We start from the raw sequence: 13,826 nt of genomic DNA, 5'->3' as shown, positions 1-13,826 counted from the left end.
CACCATTAAGAGAAGTTAGGGGAATAGTGGTCAGAAATAGGGTGTTCTCAGTAGTTGCACCTGCTTTATGGAATTAACTCCTTTGAATTGAAAACAGCTTCTTGAGTTGACTTTCCAAGGACCTTCTTATTCTAAATAGCCTTCGGAACCCAGTTGGACTTTTTAAGGGTACACTTACTGATTGCAGACTGGAGCTCATTTATTTATTTTATTTTATTTTTATTATGACTGATGGCTTTTTGCCTCTGGTTGGCTTTTAATATAGCATTTTTATGTATTTTATGGTTTATGTATTTTTTATGTGTTGTGAGCCACTTTGGGTGCCCTTCAGGGAGAAATGCGGGATATAAATTGAGTAAATAAACGAAACCTCTGCTGAGTAAGAGGCACTTTTTCAAGTGGGTGCTCCTCTTTTTTTAGCAGGGGGAGAGTAACTGGCCCTCCTCACCCCAGCAGTGTCTTTTCTAGTGGCTGCCTGCTGGTATTCTTTTGCATCTTTTTAGATTGTAAGCCCTATTGGGACAGGGAGCCAGTAGTTATTTGATTTTTCTCTGTAAACCCCTTTGTGAACTTTTTGTTGAAAAGCAGTATATAAATACTGTTAATAATAATTAATAATAATTAAAATTAAAACAGGGGTGGTGCTGACCCCCTTTCTCAAGTTTTGTCAGTTCCAATCCCTGCCAATTCTTCTATCCACTATTTCTCAACATTCCACATAATTCTACTTTTCTTTCCGTCTCAGTGATGATCTCCTATATTGCCTCCTTAGCCCCCATTCACCTTCTTCCTCCCTGACACCATTCCTCACCTCATTCTTTGGTGATTTATCTATCTGACCATCTACTGTCCATCTTATTTCTCTAATCTCCTCTGATCTCTTGCTTTAGCCACTCTTGACCTTGTAGGAACAAAGACCTATTCTTTCTTTAAACTCTTTGCTCTACAACAGGGGTATAAAATTTGTTGCATACAATGGGCTGAACATGGAGCCTGTTGAGAGCCAGAAATGACATCATTATACAGATGATGGCTAGAAACAAGCACTTTATTCTCATGCATGAACTTATTAACTGCAAATGACAGAAAATATGTAAATCCTGGTCATATTATCAAGTTATGGAAGAGACCAATTTTCCCTAGTAAGATCTGTCTCACCCTGTCCCAACAGGACGGAAAGAATAGGATTGGGCTCTCTGAGCCCAATCTTGGGCTTGGGGCACCACTGGTGCGCACTGTCACAAATGTGCCATAAGGCATGTTTGTGGGCCATAAAGCTGGGCGAGCACCACTGGGTGGGCACTCGACCTCCACCGCTTGGTGGTCACATGAACTGCCAAGTAGCAGAGAGATAAGCAGGGGCATGGGGAGAGGAGGCATTCCGGGGAGGGGAGAGGTGTCGGAGGATGCAGAGAGGGTGGGGAGAAGGTGTTCAGGGGAGGTGGGAGATGGGGAGAGGGTGGCGGGGAAGCAAGCCAGGGGGAGGGAGTGGCTGACTGCCCAACATGGAGGCACTTGATTCACCACTGACCCTTTTGTTGGGCCGCTGTGAGATACAGGAAGCTGGACTAGATGGGCCTATGGCCTGATCCAGTGGGGCTGTTCTTATATTCTTATGTTGTTGGTAGTGAATCGAGTAGCGTCATTGCGGGGCTACTCTATTTACCCGGGAGAAGGGGACAAAAGTCCCCTTCTTCTGAGGTGCTGCCTGCGGCTGCTCCAAATGCGCAGGATGTGGCGGCAGTCATTTTTGGCACCACCACAGCCCTGCACCCCAGGCAGCTCAGAATTGGGCTGTGTGTTAGTTAACTACCCTGTTCCCTCATCTCACCATTCCCTCAGCTGCTCCTATGATTCTACCCTCCCTAACTCCTAGTTGCCACCTCTCCTGCTATTATCCCTAATCTCTGTCACATAATCTATTTTTCCTCTGGCTTGTCCTCTACCTAATTCAAAATGCCAAATGTTGCCCATTTTAAAAAAAAGTCTGCATGGGGCCTGAGTCTAAGGCTGTAATCCTATATGCACTTACTTGGAAGTAAGTTCCATTAAATTCAGTGGGGCATACCTCCAAGTAGATATGCATAGGACTGTACTGTGTGTTTAGGTTTGCGTCATTCCTCTCCTTCTCCTATTGCCTCCCTTATGCTGAATTCTAGACCAGGGGTGTCCAAAGTTTTTGGCAGGAGGGCCACATCATCTCTCTGACACTGTGTCGGGGGCCGGGGGGGGAGAATTAATTTACATTAAAAATTTGAATAAATTTACATATGTTTACATAAATATATTAAAGATGAACTTATATGAATGAAGGTCTTGCAATAGCTCAAGGCCTATAAAAGGCCTTGCACAAAGCAAGACTGGCCTTTCCTTTGCTGCCGCTACTGCATCACAGATGTGAAACAGCAAGCAGTGGAGGGAGCCCTCATCCCACAGCTAATGTGAGAGGTCAAACAGTCACCCTCATGCTGAGAGCAGTTGCGTTGGAGGACCACAGGCTCATTGGAGACTGGGGGCTCCCTGAGGGCCACTTTGAGAGGCCTCGAGGGCCGCAAGTGGCCCAGAGCTGGTGTTTGGGCACCCCTGTTCTAGACTATAATCTCTTATTCAACATACAACATTCAACAAACCTTTATTAGGCATATAGTTTTACAACTAATATCTCCAAACATAATCTCTTATTAACAGGGACCTGTGTATTGGCTGTTCTCTGTACAGTACCATATAGTTCAATTATGCAATGTCAATAATAATTTTCGGTCAGATCTGAGGTTATTTCTATTCTGTTGCACTGAAGACCACCACTATGTTTGCACCAATTTCTAGTGTTGGTGTGAAGGAATGACCTGCTGCATTTTGCCATCACTGGTTCCATTATATGAGATCTGATGAGCCATTGACTCAGTGTGATGTTTTGCAAGATCAGGCCACTGTGTGTCTCACAATGTGGCAGAACTGCTCCATGTTCAGAACCTGCATCCTTACTAAACTCTGCACAAGCCAGAACTGACTGTACAACTTCAATTTATTTTGTGTGCTTTGATAGGATATAAATAATGACCAAAATTACAAAATTTATAACTGGAAGCCCAAGCATATTTACATAGAAGTATTTGTTGCAGTGAGGCTACTATTTACTTTTCTCCTATACAATATTCCTTTTGGTACTATATTTTTCAGTGTTTACTGTCAGCCTATTACATACATATCAACAATGAATAGGCAAAATATGTACAAGGAACTGATCAGTTCAAGTAAACTGAATACTGTATTAAAAGGTTTTTGTCCTTCAGAGCTATGATTAGGTTCAACTAAATCATATACAATTTTCAATTTTAAATCAAATTCAGTTAACATTTTTTTTAAAAATTCAGTTGAGTGCAACTGAAACCTTTCAGTTAAATATGAAAGAATAAAAAAAAAACATTAAGTCAACCACACAATTCATCAATATTTCTATAATGAAGTTCAAAATGATTCACAATTTGACTGGATAGAATATACATTAAAATGTCATTTTCCGCCTATGATTGATTTTTTTTACTGTTTGTTATAATTCATTCAGTTCCACTGAAATATACATAATGTTATTATACAAATACTCCACAAAGACATTAAAAAAATTAAAGTACTTCAAAGAAAATTGTAGGCAAATTTAATTGAGTCAAGTCAGTGCTCAACAATTTGTTTTGTGGAAAGAATGTATTACTTTGGAAGTTTTGAGTTTCATTAGGAAAAAAAACACCCTTTTGAATTGAACTTTTTCATTAAAACCAGCTTTCTGAGACAGAAAATTTGAAAAATTCCTAGTTTTGATTAAAACCATCTTTCAGATTTTTAAAAAACTCATGAATTCATGGCTATAATAACATGAAAAACTGTGTACATTTGTATGTACCTGTAGTGCAATCGCTGGGCAGTTTCTATTTTGCTCCTATCAAGTGAAGCATCCAGCGCATTGATGTGCCCACTGTGACTTCTGTTGCAAGTACTACAGTAGCAGAAGCTCATTTAACTTTAAAATAAATCCATACTCTCTTCATAATTAATTATGTCCTTTATCATAAATATTCATACTTGTTCTTATACTCTCCCACAAAAATATTTAGTACAAGGTGCATTTTCCATGCATTATTATTATTTCCTCTGTCTTTTTTTAAGCCATTCATAAAACATTTGATTCTTTGTCACACTGTTATACAGAACCTCACTTCCCTAGAGGACTAAATGGCATGAAAGATTACATAAGACCAGCAAATATGGAAATTAGGGAAGCTGATGTTTTGCCATTACTAATAATTTTTAACAATATAGTAAACAATAGAATTAATTTATACTGGACTCCCATGATTTCACAAACATTTGTCAAATATTGTATTAAACAATTTGGGTCCATTTCAATTAAAAACTGCCATGTTTGAAATTTTTTTTTTTAAAACCCAATCACAACAGAAAATTGTATTACTAAGCAGCATTAATGTTAGAGACCTTTGTAAAAGTAGAACGTTGAAATACGAAGTCAAGGAAAGCACTGTGGCAAAGCCCGGAGAGGAATGCGTGGGTGAAAACAATCTCCCACTCCTCTCGTGGGCTGTAATGGAAACATCTTCATCCAATGTCATTCTTCTGTCAGTGCTGCAGGAAGAACAATCACCAGGAAATGACCAGCAGCCTTTTTTTCTCAGGTTTATGTTTTTGCTAGTTTCAAGGCCACTCATATAGTGCAGTCTTCCCCTCTACTGAATTGAAGAGTTGCCGTCAAGGAAAGGCTGTGCTATGACTGCTCTGAGTGCAAGGCACAACAAGAAACAGAGGACAGTTCAGTATCAGAAAATTGTGGTTTCATACTTGGTATTAATTCCTCTTTTAGCTTCTTGTCCTGGTTCTACAATCCACGGTAGGTTGGCAAGAGTCTTTTGTTCAGTGGGATCTATCTGCTTTGAAATAAATACAAAAGAAACACAATGCCGCTTTATCTAATCTAATTGCTGAACATTTACACAGTGCTCAAACTGGGTCACACACGTCATTATCTACACTGCATGTACCACGTACTGCTTTCCTGAGGCTACAGTCTATATTCCATTTTATCATAATCCAATTGGGGATATTGATTCATTATTTTCATTGCCCTCACAGAACTAGGCTAGTGGAACAAGAGGTATGTCGACATTAAATCTGGAGATACTCGTATATAATGGCAAATATTTTACACTTTGTTCACTTTGTCACACTTACAGACTTGTCTTGAAGATCAGGCTGCATGGGTCATACTTCTCTCCCTCGTTGCTTATGGACCTGATTCAGTTGGGCAAATGTGTGAAATAATGTGTGAAATGTGCTGGCGTCTAGCCTAGACGCCTTTAAAAGGGGATTGGACGAGTTTCTGGAGGAAAAATCCATTATGGGGTACAAGCCATGATGTGTATGCGCAACCTCCTGATTTTAGGAATGGGTTAAGTCAGAATGCCAGATGTAGGGGAGAGCACCAGGACGAGGTCTCTTGTTGACTGGTGTGCTCCCTGGGGCATTTGGTGGGCCGCTGTGAGATGCGGGAAGCTGGACTGGATGGGCCTATGGCCTGATCCAGTGGGGCTGTTCTTATGTTCTTATGTTCTTATGTTAATTTGCAACCACACTATTCAGCTGTTTGACAAGAAAGGGGTAATTTCAACTGTTCAATATTTTTCTGAACAGGGCTGGGCATATACATCCCAAGATGATCTGAAGGAGGAACTACATGCACAGTATCTATTTGTATACAAAGTCCTGAGTTTCATGTGTTCAGGTTCAAGTAATAAATGCAGTTATAATGTGAATTGTATAATAAACTACTGCTTCCTACAGATCACCAAAAAGTGAAACTCACTTGTGATTCTGACCCCTGCGCTGCCCGGGGCCAGGATCACAGAATGCTAGCCCCCCACTGTTGCATCTGGGGGGAGGCCTTTGGAGGCCAGAGAGACTGCGTGTGGCCTCCTCCAGCCCTCCGAAGGCCTTCTAAGGCCTCGGGAAGGCCTAAAACTTCTGGGCGAAAATTGGAAGTTGGGTTTAAAGGCCCTCTGAAGGTCTCCATACAGGGCACCATGGTGGGGGGGGGGGGACAGTGCAGAGGAGTAGATGGATGCATGGCACTGCCCCCTCCCCCACGCCGCCTGGGGTGTTTGCAACCCTTGCCCCCCCCAAACACCTGTGGTGAAAATAATGTTGAGTTATAGGTGTTCTAGCACTGTTTTCTAATAATGCTTTAAATACAAATATTCTGGTGTTATAAAATCTGCCCAATTACTAGTTATACTGAAGTCCCACAAATCTTGCACTGCGTTTGGGATGGCGAGTCGATGTCTGCAACACAGCCCAGGTTTTATGACCCTATGGGTGCAATCCTAACCCACTTTCCAGCACTGACATAAGGGCAATGCAGCTCTGAGGTAAGAGAACAAACATTCCCTTATTTTCAGGAGGCCTCCGTGGGTGGCACCCAACTACAGGATGCAGCACATGCCACACCAGCACCGCTGTGCCAGTGCTGGAAAGTTGGTTAGGATTTGGGCATAAAGAGTATTCATTCACCCAAAATGACAGAAATAGGTTTCTCTGAATGTTGTGTATTTCTTACTCACCACAGATTTTCGAATGCTAACACGTGGTTTTGGAATTGGTTTGGTAGGTTTATTATCAAAGCTTTCAGGAAGGGTTGAAGAATGGCCTCCTTTTCGAGCTTGAAGTGCCAGTTGGTAGGCGACCTCAAACGCCTGTCCCAATGTGAGAATTATTTCATAGGCTAAGTTCTGGAACAGAAACACATGACAGCATTAAAACGAGCTATAAACATGCATTTGCAAAACTCAGAATCCCCATGTTAAATCGATCGATCGATCGATCGATCTATCTATCGATCTATCTATGCCGTGTTGTATATTTCTGAGAATAGCTGTAGAAGCTACCATTATCTATTAATAGCTTCTAATGAGTACAAATATGATGGTAATAATGAATAGCCCAATCCTTTTCCCTGCCACAGCGTATAGCCAAGCCAAAACAGACTGCACTGCATGCTGTGCTGGTGGTGGGGCGGATTGGGAGGCTTGGAAGAGGAGGGAGAAAATATTTTCCCTTACCTCTCTGTATTGTTTCCCATTAAACCAATCAAGCCAAAATTCCAAGTCAGACATCTTGTTGAACTACACTAGTCTTGCAACAGAGGAAAATGAGTTCTTCCTCCATGGTTGTGTTTACTGCTCCTGCTCCTTAGCTGAACTTGGCCTGCCTGTCCTCCAGGTGATTCTAATGCTACCCTATTGATTCTGTGACATTCAACCCAGCAGTGTCCCCAGATTGCTCTCCTGACTGGTTCTTCCGAGTCACTGCTTCCAATGTCTCCATCCACCCTGTACTGCAGCATGACAGCAACAAAGAGGCAGGAACATTCAACAAACTTCAACAGGAAAATCTAAGGGAAATATTCAGTGCACACTCCGTTTATACAAAAACTGATGCAAAGTAGCAAGCATCATTTGTAATAGGTCTGGTAGAAAGGAGCTAAGCAAAGAGGGTTTTTTAAATTGGATTCCACCTATACCTGTACTGAAATTTCATACTGAAAAAAGCAGTTGACAAACTTACTGTTTGTATGAGTAATTCTCAGCTTCTAATTTTTTACAAGTGTGATCAACATTTTTATTCAGCCGGTTTATTGGAGGCTGCCAACCTTATTTTGTAAAAAATTGTGGATTGTAGAAGGCTTTGTTTATCTTCAAAGGACATGATATACTATTCAACATATTTTGTCTTATTTATATATGTGAATTGATTACAAATACTTTTGCCTAGAATATATTAGTAGTAGGTTTAATAGCTATTATCAATATTTGTATATCAATTATTAGATTTGGGTGGGAAGACCAGCAGAACATCTAATGCGAAATGCAAGCTGGATTAATAGAAATATTTTCTCTGTTACGGATTGACATAGGCTGACTGAGTGTGTTTTGATTGTAAGCCAGCTTTATCTCAAGGGCCTATGGATTAAACAGATTTTTTAAAAAATGGGAAATAGAATATAAGGATTAAGAAACCATAACTTAAAAGCACACAATATCAATTTCACTCTGCCAAATCCCAGCCACTAACAACAGTAGTGTTCTCTTGGGAATGAGGTTGTTATATAGGCCAGTTATTCAATTAAGTTTCAGGACTGAGCAAACTCTCAGTGGAAACCACTTGCTTCCCTGCTGCAATTCTATAAGCATTAGTTAATTCAGATCTTCTCCTTCTCTCGTGTCACTCCCTCCCTCTCTCTGGCCCACTCATTTTGCTTGCCTTCACTCTCTGTCTTTTTCCCTGAGTCTCTGCGCCCCTTCTTTCACCCACCTATCCGTCTTGTCCTCCTTTATTTTCTCCCTGCTCTCTCAAGATACACCTACCCACCCTCTCCTCTCTATGGTGGCCAAATGGTCACAGCCACTCCTAGCACTCAGCAAGGATGTCATTGCTGAGTGCCAGCAGCCTGGGTCTGCCTCAGGACACAGTGTACGGGCTGTGTTGTGACAGATGGTCTCTGTCCCCAGGTTGTACTATACAAGCCCCATCTAGTTGAGCTCCTGCTAGTAGAGACAGAGGAGATGTAAGCTGAAACCTGATCACCATTTCCTAAACATCTAAGCCCTCTGTGCTGCATAAATGAAAATGAACAAAACATCGTAGGTTTGATGATAGCTGTTTTGCCAACTGGTGTAACTAGTAAATTACAACCATCAGATTGGGGAGGTGTGACCTGGGACACTGCCTGATGATGCTGCCACAGGGCTCCATGCAAAAGAGAAAGAAAGCCTCTTAGCATGCTCTTCATGTGGTTTTGCCAAACGTGCGAATGGTCCCTGTATTAAAACCAGTCTTGCACTTCTGGCTTTGAGAAAACTGTGTGAAGAGCAGGGTGAGAGGATTTGCTTCTCATTTCAATAAGCAGGAAGCGGATCAATGCAGCTTGTGTCCATGTTGGGCTGGAGGGAATCAGTGGTGGAATCTGGGTGAAAGACACTATTTATTTATTTATACAGGTATTTATATACCTCCTTTCTTGGTCGTCAGATTTCTCCTCAGACTTTAATCCAAGGTGGTTTACATAGGCAGACTGTTCTAAACTCCCGAAGGGATTTTTACAATTGAATAGTTCTAGTCTTTCATAGAACTCCTTGTTCCAGCTGGATTCCTTCTGGGTCTGGCCTCTCTCTGGCCCTTTGCCTCCCATGCTCCACTTGACAGCAACTCCTCTCTGCCACCTAGGGCCAGCTCAACAGTATATCAGCGTGTCATCAGTTCTCGGGTACTTCCGGTTGTTTTCAACTGGCAGCCTCAGATCTTCAGGCATACAAGGCGGCAGCTCTACCAACTGAGCCAGACCTCCTGCCCTCAGGGGGCTTCACATCACATCGGGGGCTTCAAGATTGGGCCAGCAGTGCATCACTAACTCCCTCAAGCTTTTGATCTACTAATCTCTCTTTCTATAAAATGACAAAAGGATTCCCTGACAATGCCATTTGTAATATTTTAAAACAATTCTTGTTTGTTTCCTTTTCTCATAATTTCAACAAGACACACACACACACCCCGAGAGAGAGAGAGAGAGAGAGAGAGAGAGAGAGAGAGAGAGTCCCATTCAGGCTTTCCCTTCATAAGAGAGGCAATGTGCAAATGTCCACAAATTATTCCTGCGTTTTCATCTTATTTGTCTTTGCAAGGCACATTTGGAAAAGGCAGTCATTCATCGTATGCTCTCTGTAACTGTAACTAATTTAACTGCCTGCATAGCTTTAATCTTATTTGCTAGCCATAACTGCACAAGAAAAATCTAATGCAATCTAGTATAATGCACATATATTTTAAAAAATCCTATTGTGAGAGCTAGAGACACTGGGGAGTTATGGTAGAAATAAGATTTTTAAAGCTTCAAGACACACATTTGTACCATGAAAATAGCTAAGCTGGAAACTTCAGCCTTTTTTAATCTAAAATAAAAATAAATGACAAAAAGGTGACTTCAAATGGTTTTCCTGGTCAAATCAACCACTGTGCACCAATTCATTTTTCAAAAGCCTGCCCATTAGTCATTAACACCAATTTTCCTCATTGACTTCAGGGCATTATTATGGTATACACAAGAATGTGGCTAAGTATAGAATGGCCATAAAAGCATAATGCCTTATTTAAACTCAGAGTTCCTTTCTAAGTCTATAAAAATTGTGATACTGCTGGCTGTAGATCCCAGCTTGAACAATCAATTCAGGGGTGCTTCATCGGTGAAGACTGCCCTTCATAGAACGCAGTGATGTGTACAAAAAAGTGTAGCACCTGTGTGCAGAGCAGTGATTGTCAACTGCTGTGCCACAGCTCATTGGTTTGCTGCGAATGGTCCACAGGTGTGCCATGGGAGTTGGGGCACAGAGGTTGAAACTTGCTGCTGCAACATAGTCCAATCTTCACAGCCTCTGCATGTGATGTGGGTGGGAGGCTACATGAACAGCTAACATGTTTGTAATGCAGTCTGAATACATATAATTCAGCTGTCCCTCCACGGCCTCCTCGTCACCTCTCTCCAAAAGCAGACATTCCCAGAACTTAGGGGACACAGTAACTCAACCCGATGTCTTCAGTTTGTTCTGTCTTCCTTTCTGCTGTCGCATATCCCACATAATTTAATCACAGATGGACAGTTAAAAAAACTTTCCCACAGGGGGAGGAGCATCTCCTTTTGAAAATGTTAACTACCTTACCTAGATTGTGATGGTGAATTTCTGAAAGGGGAAGACATTGGTGGGGCCCACATGCTGTACTGGGCTGCCTTAAATTGGCAATGCCTCTTGATCAAGGTGCCAGAGTCTTGTGTTTGTGACCCTTGTGCTGGCTGCCATTGATCTCTGGGAGAGGAACTCTAAGCTTCCTTGGCCAAGACTGAGTGGGCTTTAGGTTCACTCCACTTCCTCCTGGGGCAGCCACCCCCCTCTTCCAATACTGTTGTTCCGTCATAGTGTCCTGTGAATTGTCCTTCATTTTGCGAACCTCCTGCCTTTGGTTTCTTGAGTTTAGAGTCAAATCTTTTCCCTTCACAGTCTTATATATTCCCTTCACATCAGCAAGCCTGGAATGCCACTTTACTTTCATTGTACTTAATGACACTTCACATGTTATTGATGGAGTTTATGCTGTTGCATATGTGCCAATTTGCTGATGAGTTTTGTTATAGGAAACTAATTGGTTGATGAAGCTGAAATGTGTACCTTCTTCTGACATGACTGTGTGAAGTAGCCCTTACTCTTGTCACCTGTGCTGTCAGTTCCTTATGTGGCCCTTGTAATGGAAGATCAGAAGATCATCAGGTGGATGATGTGTTGACAGAAATTCCCTTGTTTTGACAGCTGGTTGACAGCTCTGGGAAGGGCAGGGCTGGCTCCACAGCTGTAATCAATCAAGGCCAATGGAGACCTGGATGGACACCTGAGCTTCATTTGACCTTGATGGGACTTTGAATGGACAGGGACTGAAGGGATGGCTCACCTGAGCCTAATTTGGACTTAACAAGGGGCTGCAGGAATAAAAGGTAGTCCCAGAAACCCAAGAGGGATACTGACCCAGACCTACAGGACATGGATGGACCAGGACCTAAGGGAGAAGGGGACTGCCAGGACTCTGCTGTAGAAGACTGGACTGTGCTTTGAGAGACTGAGCTGGAGTGGACTTGGACTGGAGGCTTTGGACCTTTACCCACTAAGTTAAGTGGAGTTTTGGGGAGGGAAAGCCTCTGGACAAGAGGACTTGCAGGGAATAAGTGTTTGTAGCAATAAATTTGGTTAATTGCTATAGATAAGGAGTTCTGTGTTCATTCCTTTGTACACCACAGCTGTTGTTTCTAGAGATAAGGACATGTTAATTACTCAAAAAAGTGGGCATTGGGAGACAGAACATTTTTGGGACAAGACAAATTGGCATAGTCAACAGGATTCAACAAATTGGGATAGGACAGCCCTTTGCCAGTTTTGACTGAATACATAATTATAAAACCTCCTAAATTTTAGTTATTGAATTTTTAAACAAAATTTTAACACTTGTTTATAAAATAACAACACTTTTGTGTTGTTACATAATAACATTCTTATTATTTGTGGTGTTATGCTTAGGATATAACATGCAATGATATCAATCACGTGACGATACCTAATATGGTGATCTACAGTTTAATTTTCCTACATGAAGTGGAACTGAACTGCCTTAGTCAGCTGACCAGTAACTTTTGTTCATCAGAACAAAAGGGCAAATCCTGAGCTGGCTTCATCATAGCTAATGCTGCAATTATAATGGCTTGACTTTCTGATTACCCTTCTGATGCTAAATCGTTCCCACCTGTTTCAAGTAAATCATATTGTGTTGTGTTCATTATAAAGATTTCCAGTAATAATGATGAGATTGCAACAAAGAAGGGTTCAAATGGAAAAATATTTGCAGACTGACCACATCAAAGGCGGTGAACACATGGCAGTAATGGTGATTTGTCTTCAAGTCTTTTGTGATGTAAGCAAACGTGGAGAGGTCTTCGGGGTCTTGTGCAGCACAGGAAATGTTACGAATCTCATGCTCAGCAATAATATTCTGAATGGAAGGAAAATAAATGGCAACTTTCAGTGTATTAAACAGCAGGCATTACTCAGATGCCCTGTTTAATAATTATATAGTTAGTTTAGTTAGCACAGGCATCCTTGGAGAGAGAGATGGGGAGGAGGGGAGTATTTTGTAGCACTCAGTCATCAGAATGATTGGCTCCCAACCTCTACACAGAGACAATGGAAGCACTGAGTGCCTGTGGGGGTTGCAAGGGGATGGAGACTCCGTGGCAACAGCACTTCTGTGATCGCACCACTGGCAATAAAGGGGGGGTTTTGTGACTTACTGGGGATTGCTATGACTCTCCGGGTGTGGAGGGCCTGTGGTCCCCTCTGCCGGCCTCCCCACACTGCAGAACAGCTTTGAAATGTGGTTGCAATCCACTTCTGGAAAACCAGAAGTGGGTCATGATCTCATTTTGGAGCTGTTCTGCAATGTGGGGAGGCCCGGAGAGGGGGCTACAGTCAGCTCCCCCTTGTCCCATCCCTTCATTGCATTTCCATCAGCAGAACTCAGCTGACAGCTGGTCTGTGCTGTTACCGCTGCTGCATCAGTGGCTGTGCATCAACTGCTGGCAGAGGAGCTGTTGTGATTAGCAATACACCAGTGCAATCTGAGGACAGGATTGGGTCATTAATGCAATAGGACAGACAAGACACAAAGCCTTGTATTTAAAGAATGGGTTGCATTTCCTGAGCTGCCCCCCCCTCCCCCCAAAATCACTCTCCCAAAACCATTCCTGAGGAGAGGGAACTGTCAGGGGTGGCGTGAGATCCATGTAGAGTATGAGGCTGCTGTGGAAGAGAAAAGTCCCTGAAAATTGCATGGAGGCAAGCTTCAATCAGTAGAGCTCCCACATAATTCCTGAGGGTTCTCTGATCTTCAGGAGTGACTTTTTGGTGGTCTTGGGGAGAATTTTTGGTGGGCAGATTGGCCCTGGAAGGGGTGGGGTCAGCAGCAGATGTGCATGCCACATCCTATTGCCCTTCCCGGGCCCAATCCACCAAAATGGATCCACTCTGACTTGTGCCAGCTCTTTAGCTCATGCAGGTCCAAGTAGATCTGTTGCACAGGCTGGGGCTTATGCTGAGGTAAGAGGACAGATGTCCCCTTCTAGCCCTCCAACTTCCCCTATAAGATGCAACGTGACCTGTACTGGTTCCACTGCAATG

At 42.4% G+C, this 13,826-nt stretch overlaps 1 protein-coding gene across 14 annotated transcripts in view; it reads right to left on the bottom strand.

Annotated features, from left to right (window-relative positions):
• Positions 1-3,007: 3,007 nt before the first annotated feature.
• ANKS1B (ankyrin repeat and sterile alpha motif domain containing 1B) overlaps positions 3,008-13,826 on the bottom strand; it is a 406,398-nt gene continuing 395,579 nt past the window's right edge. For 7 of the 14 annotated variants that reach the window (XM_066634628.1, XM_066634629.1, XM_066634630.1 and 4 more), the window contains 3 exons: positions 12,505-12,642; positions 6,624-6,791; positions 4,533-4,937 (listed from right to left, as the gene is read on the bottom strand). In XM_066634628.1, coding sequence (XP_066490725.1) covers positions 4,827-4,937; positions 6,624-6,791; positions 12,505-12,642 — 417 coding nt within the window. In that variant the 3' untranslated portion in view covers positions 4,533-4,826. Of the gene's footprint in view, positions 4,938-6,623; positions 6,792-12,504; positions 12,643-13,826 lie in introns of all 14 variants that reach the window. The other 7 variants (XM_066634635.1, XM_066634636.1, XM_066634638.1 and 4 more) reach the window with 2 other exon arrangements.

Source organism: Tiliqua scincoides, chromosome 7, assembly GCF_035046505.1.
Source record: "Tiliqua scincoides isolate rTilSci1 chromosome 7, rTilSci1.hap2, whole genome shotgun sequence".
NCBI lineage: Eukaryota > Metazoa > Chordata > Lepidosauria > Squamata > Scincidae > Tiliqua > Tiliqua scincoides.
The sequence above is the reverse complement of the archived record's forward strand: the minus strand, read 5'-3'. Positions and strand labels throughout refer to the sequence as shown.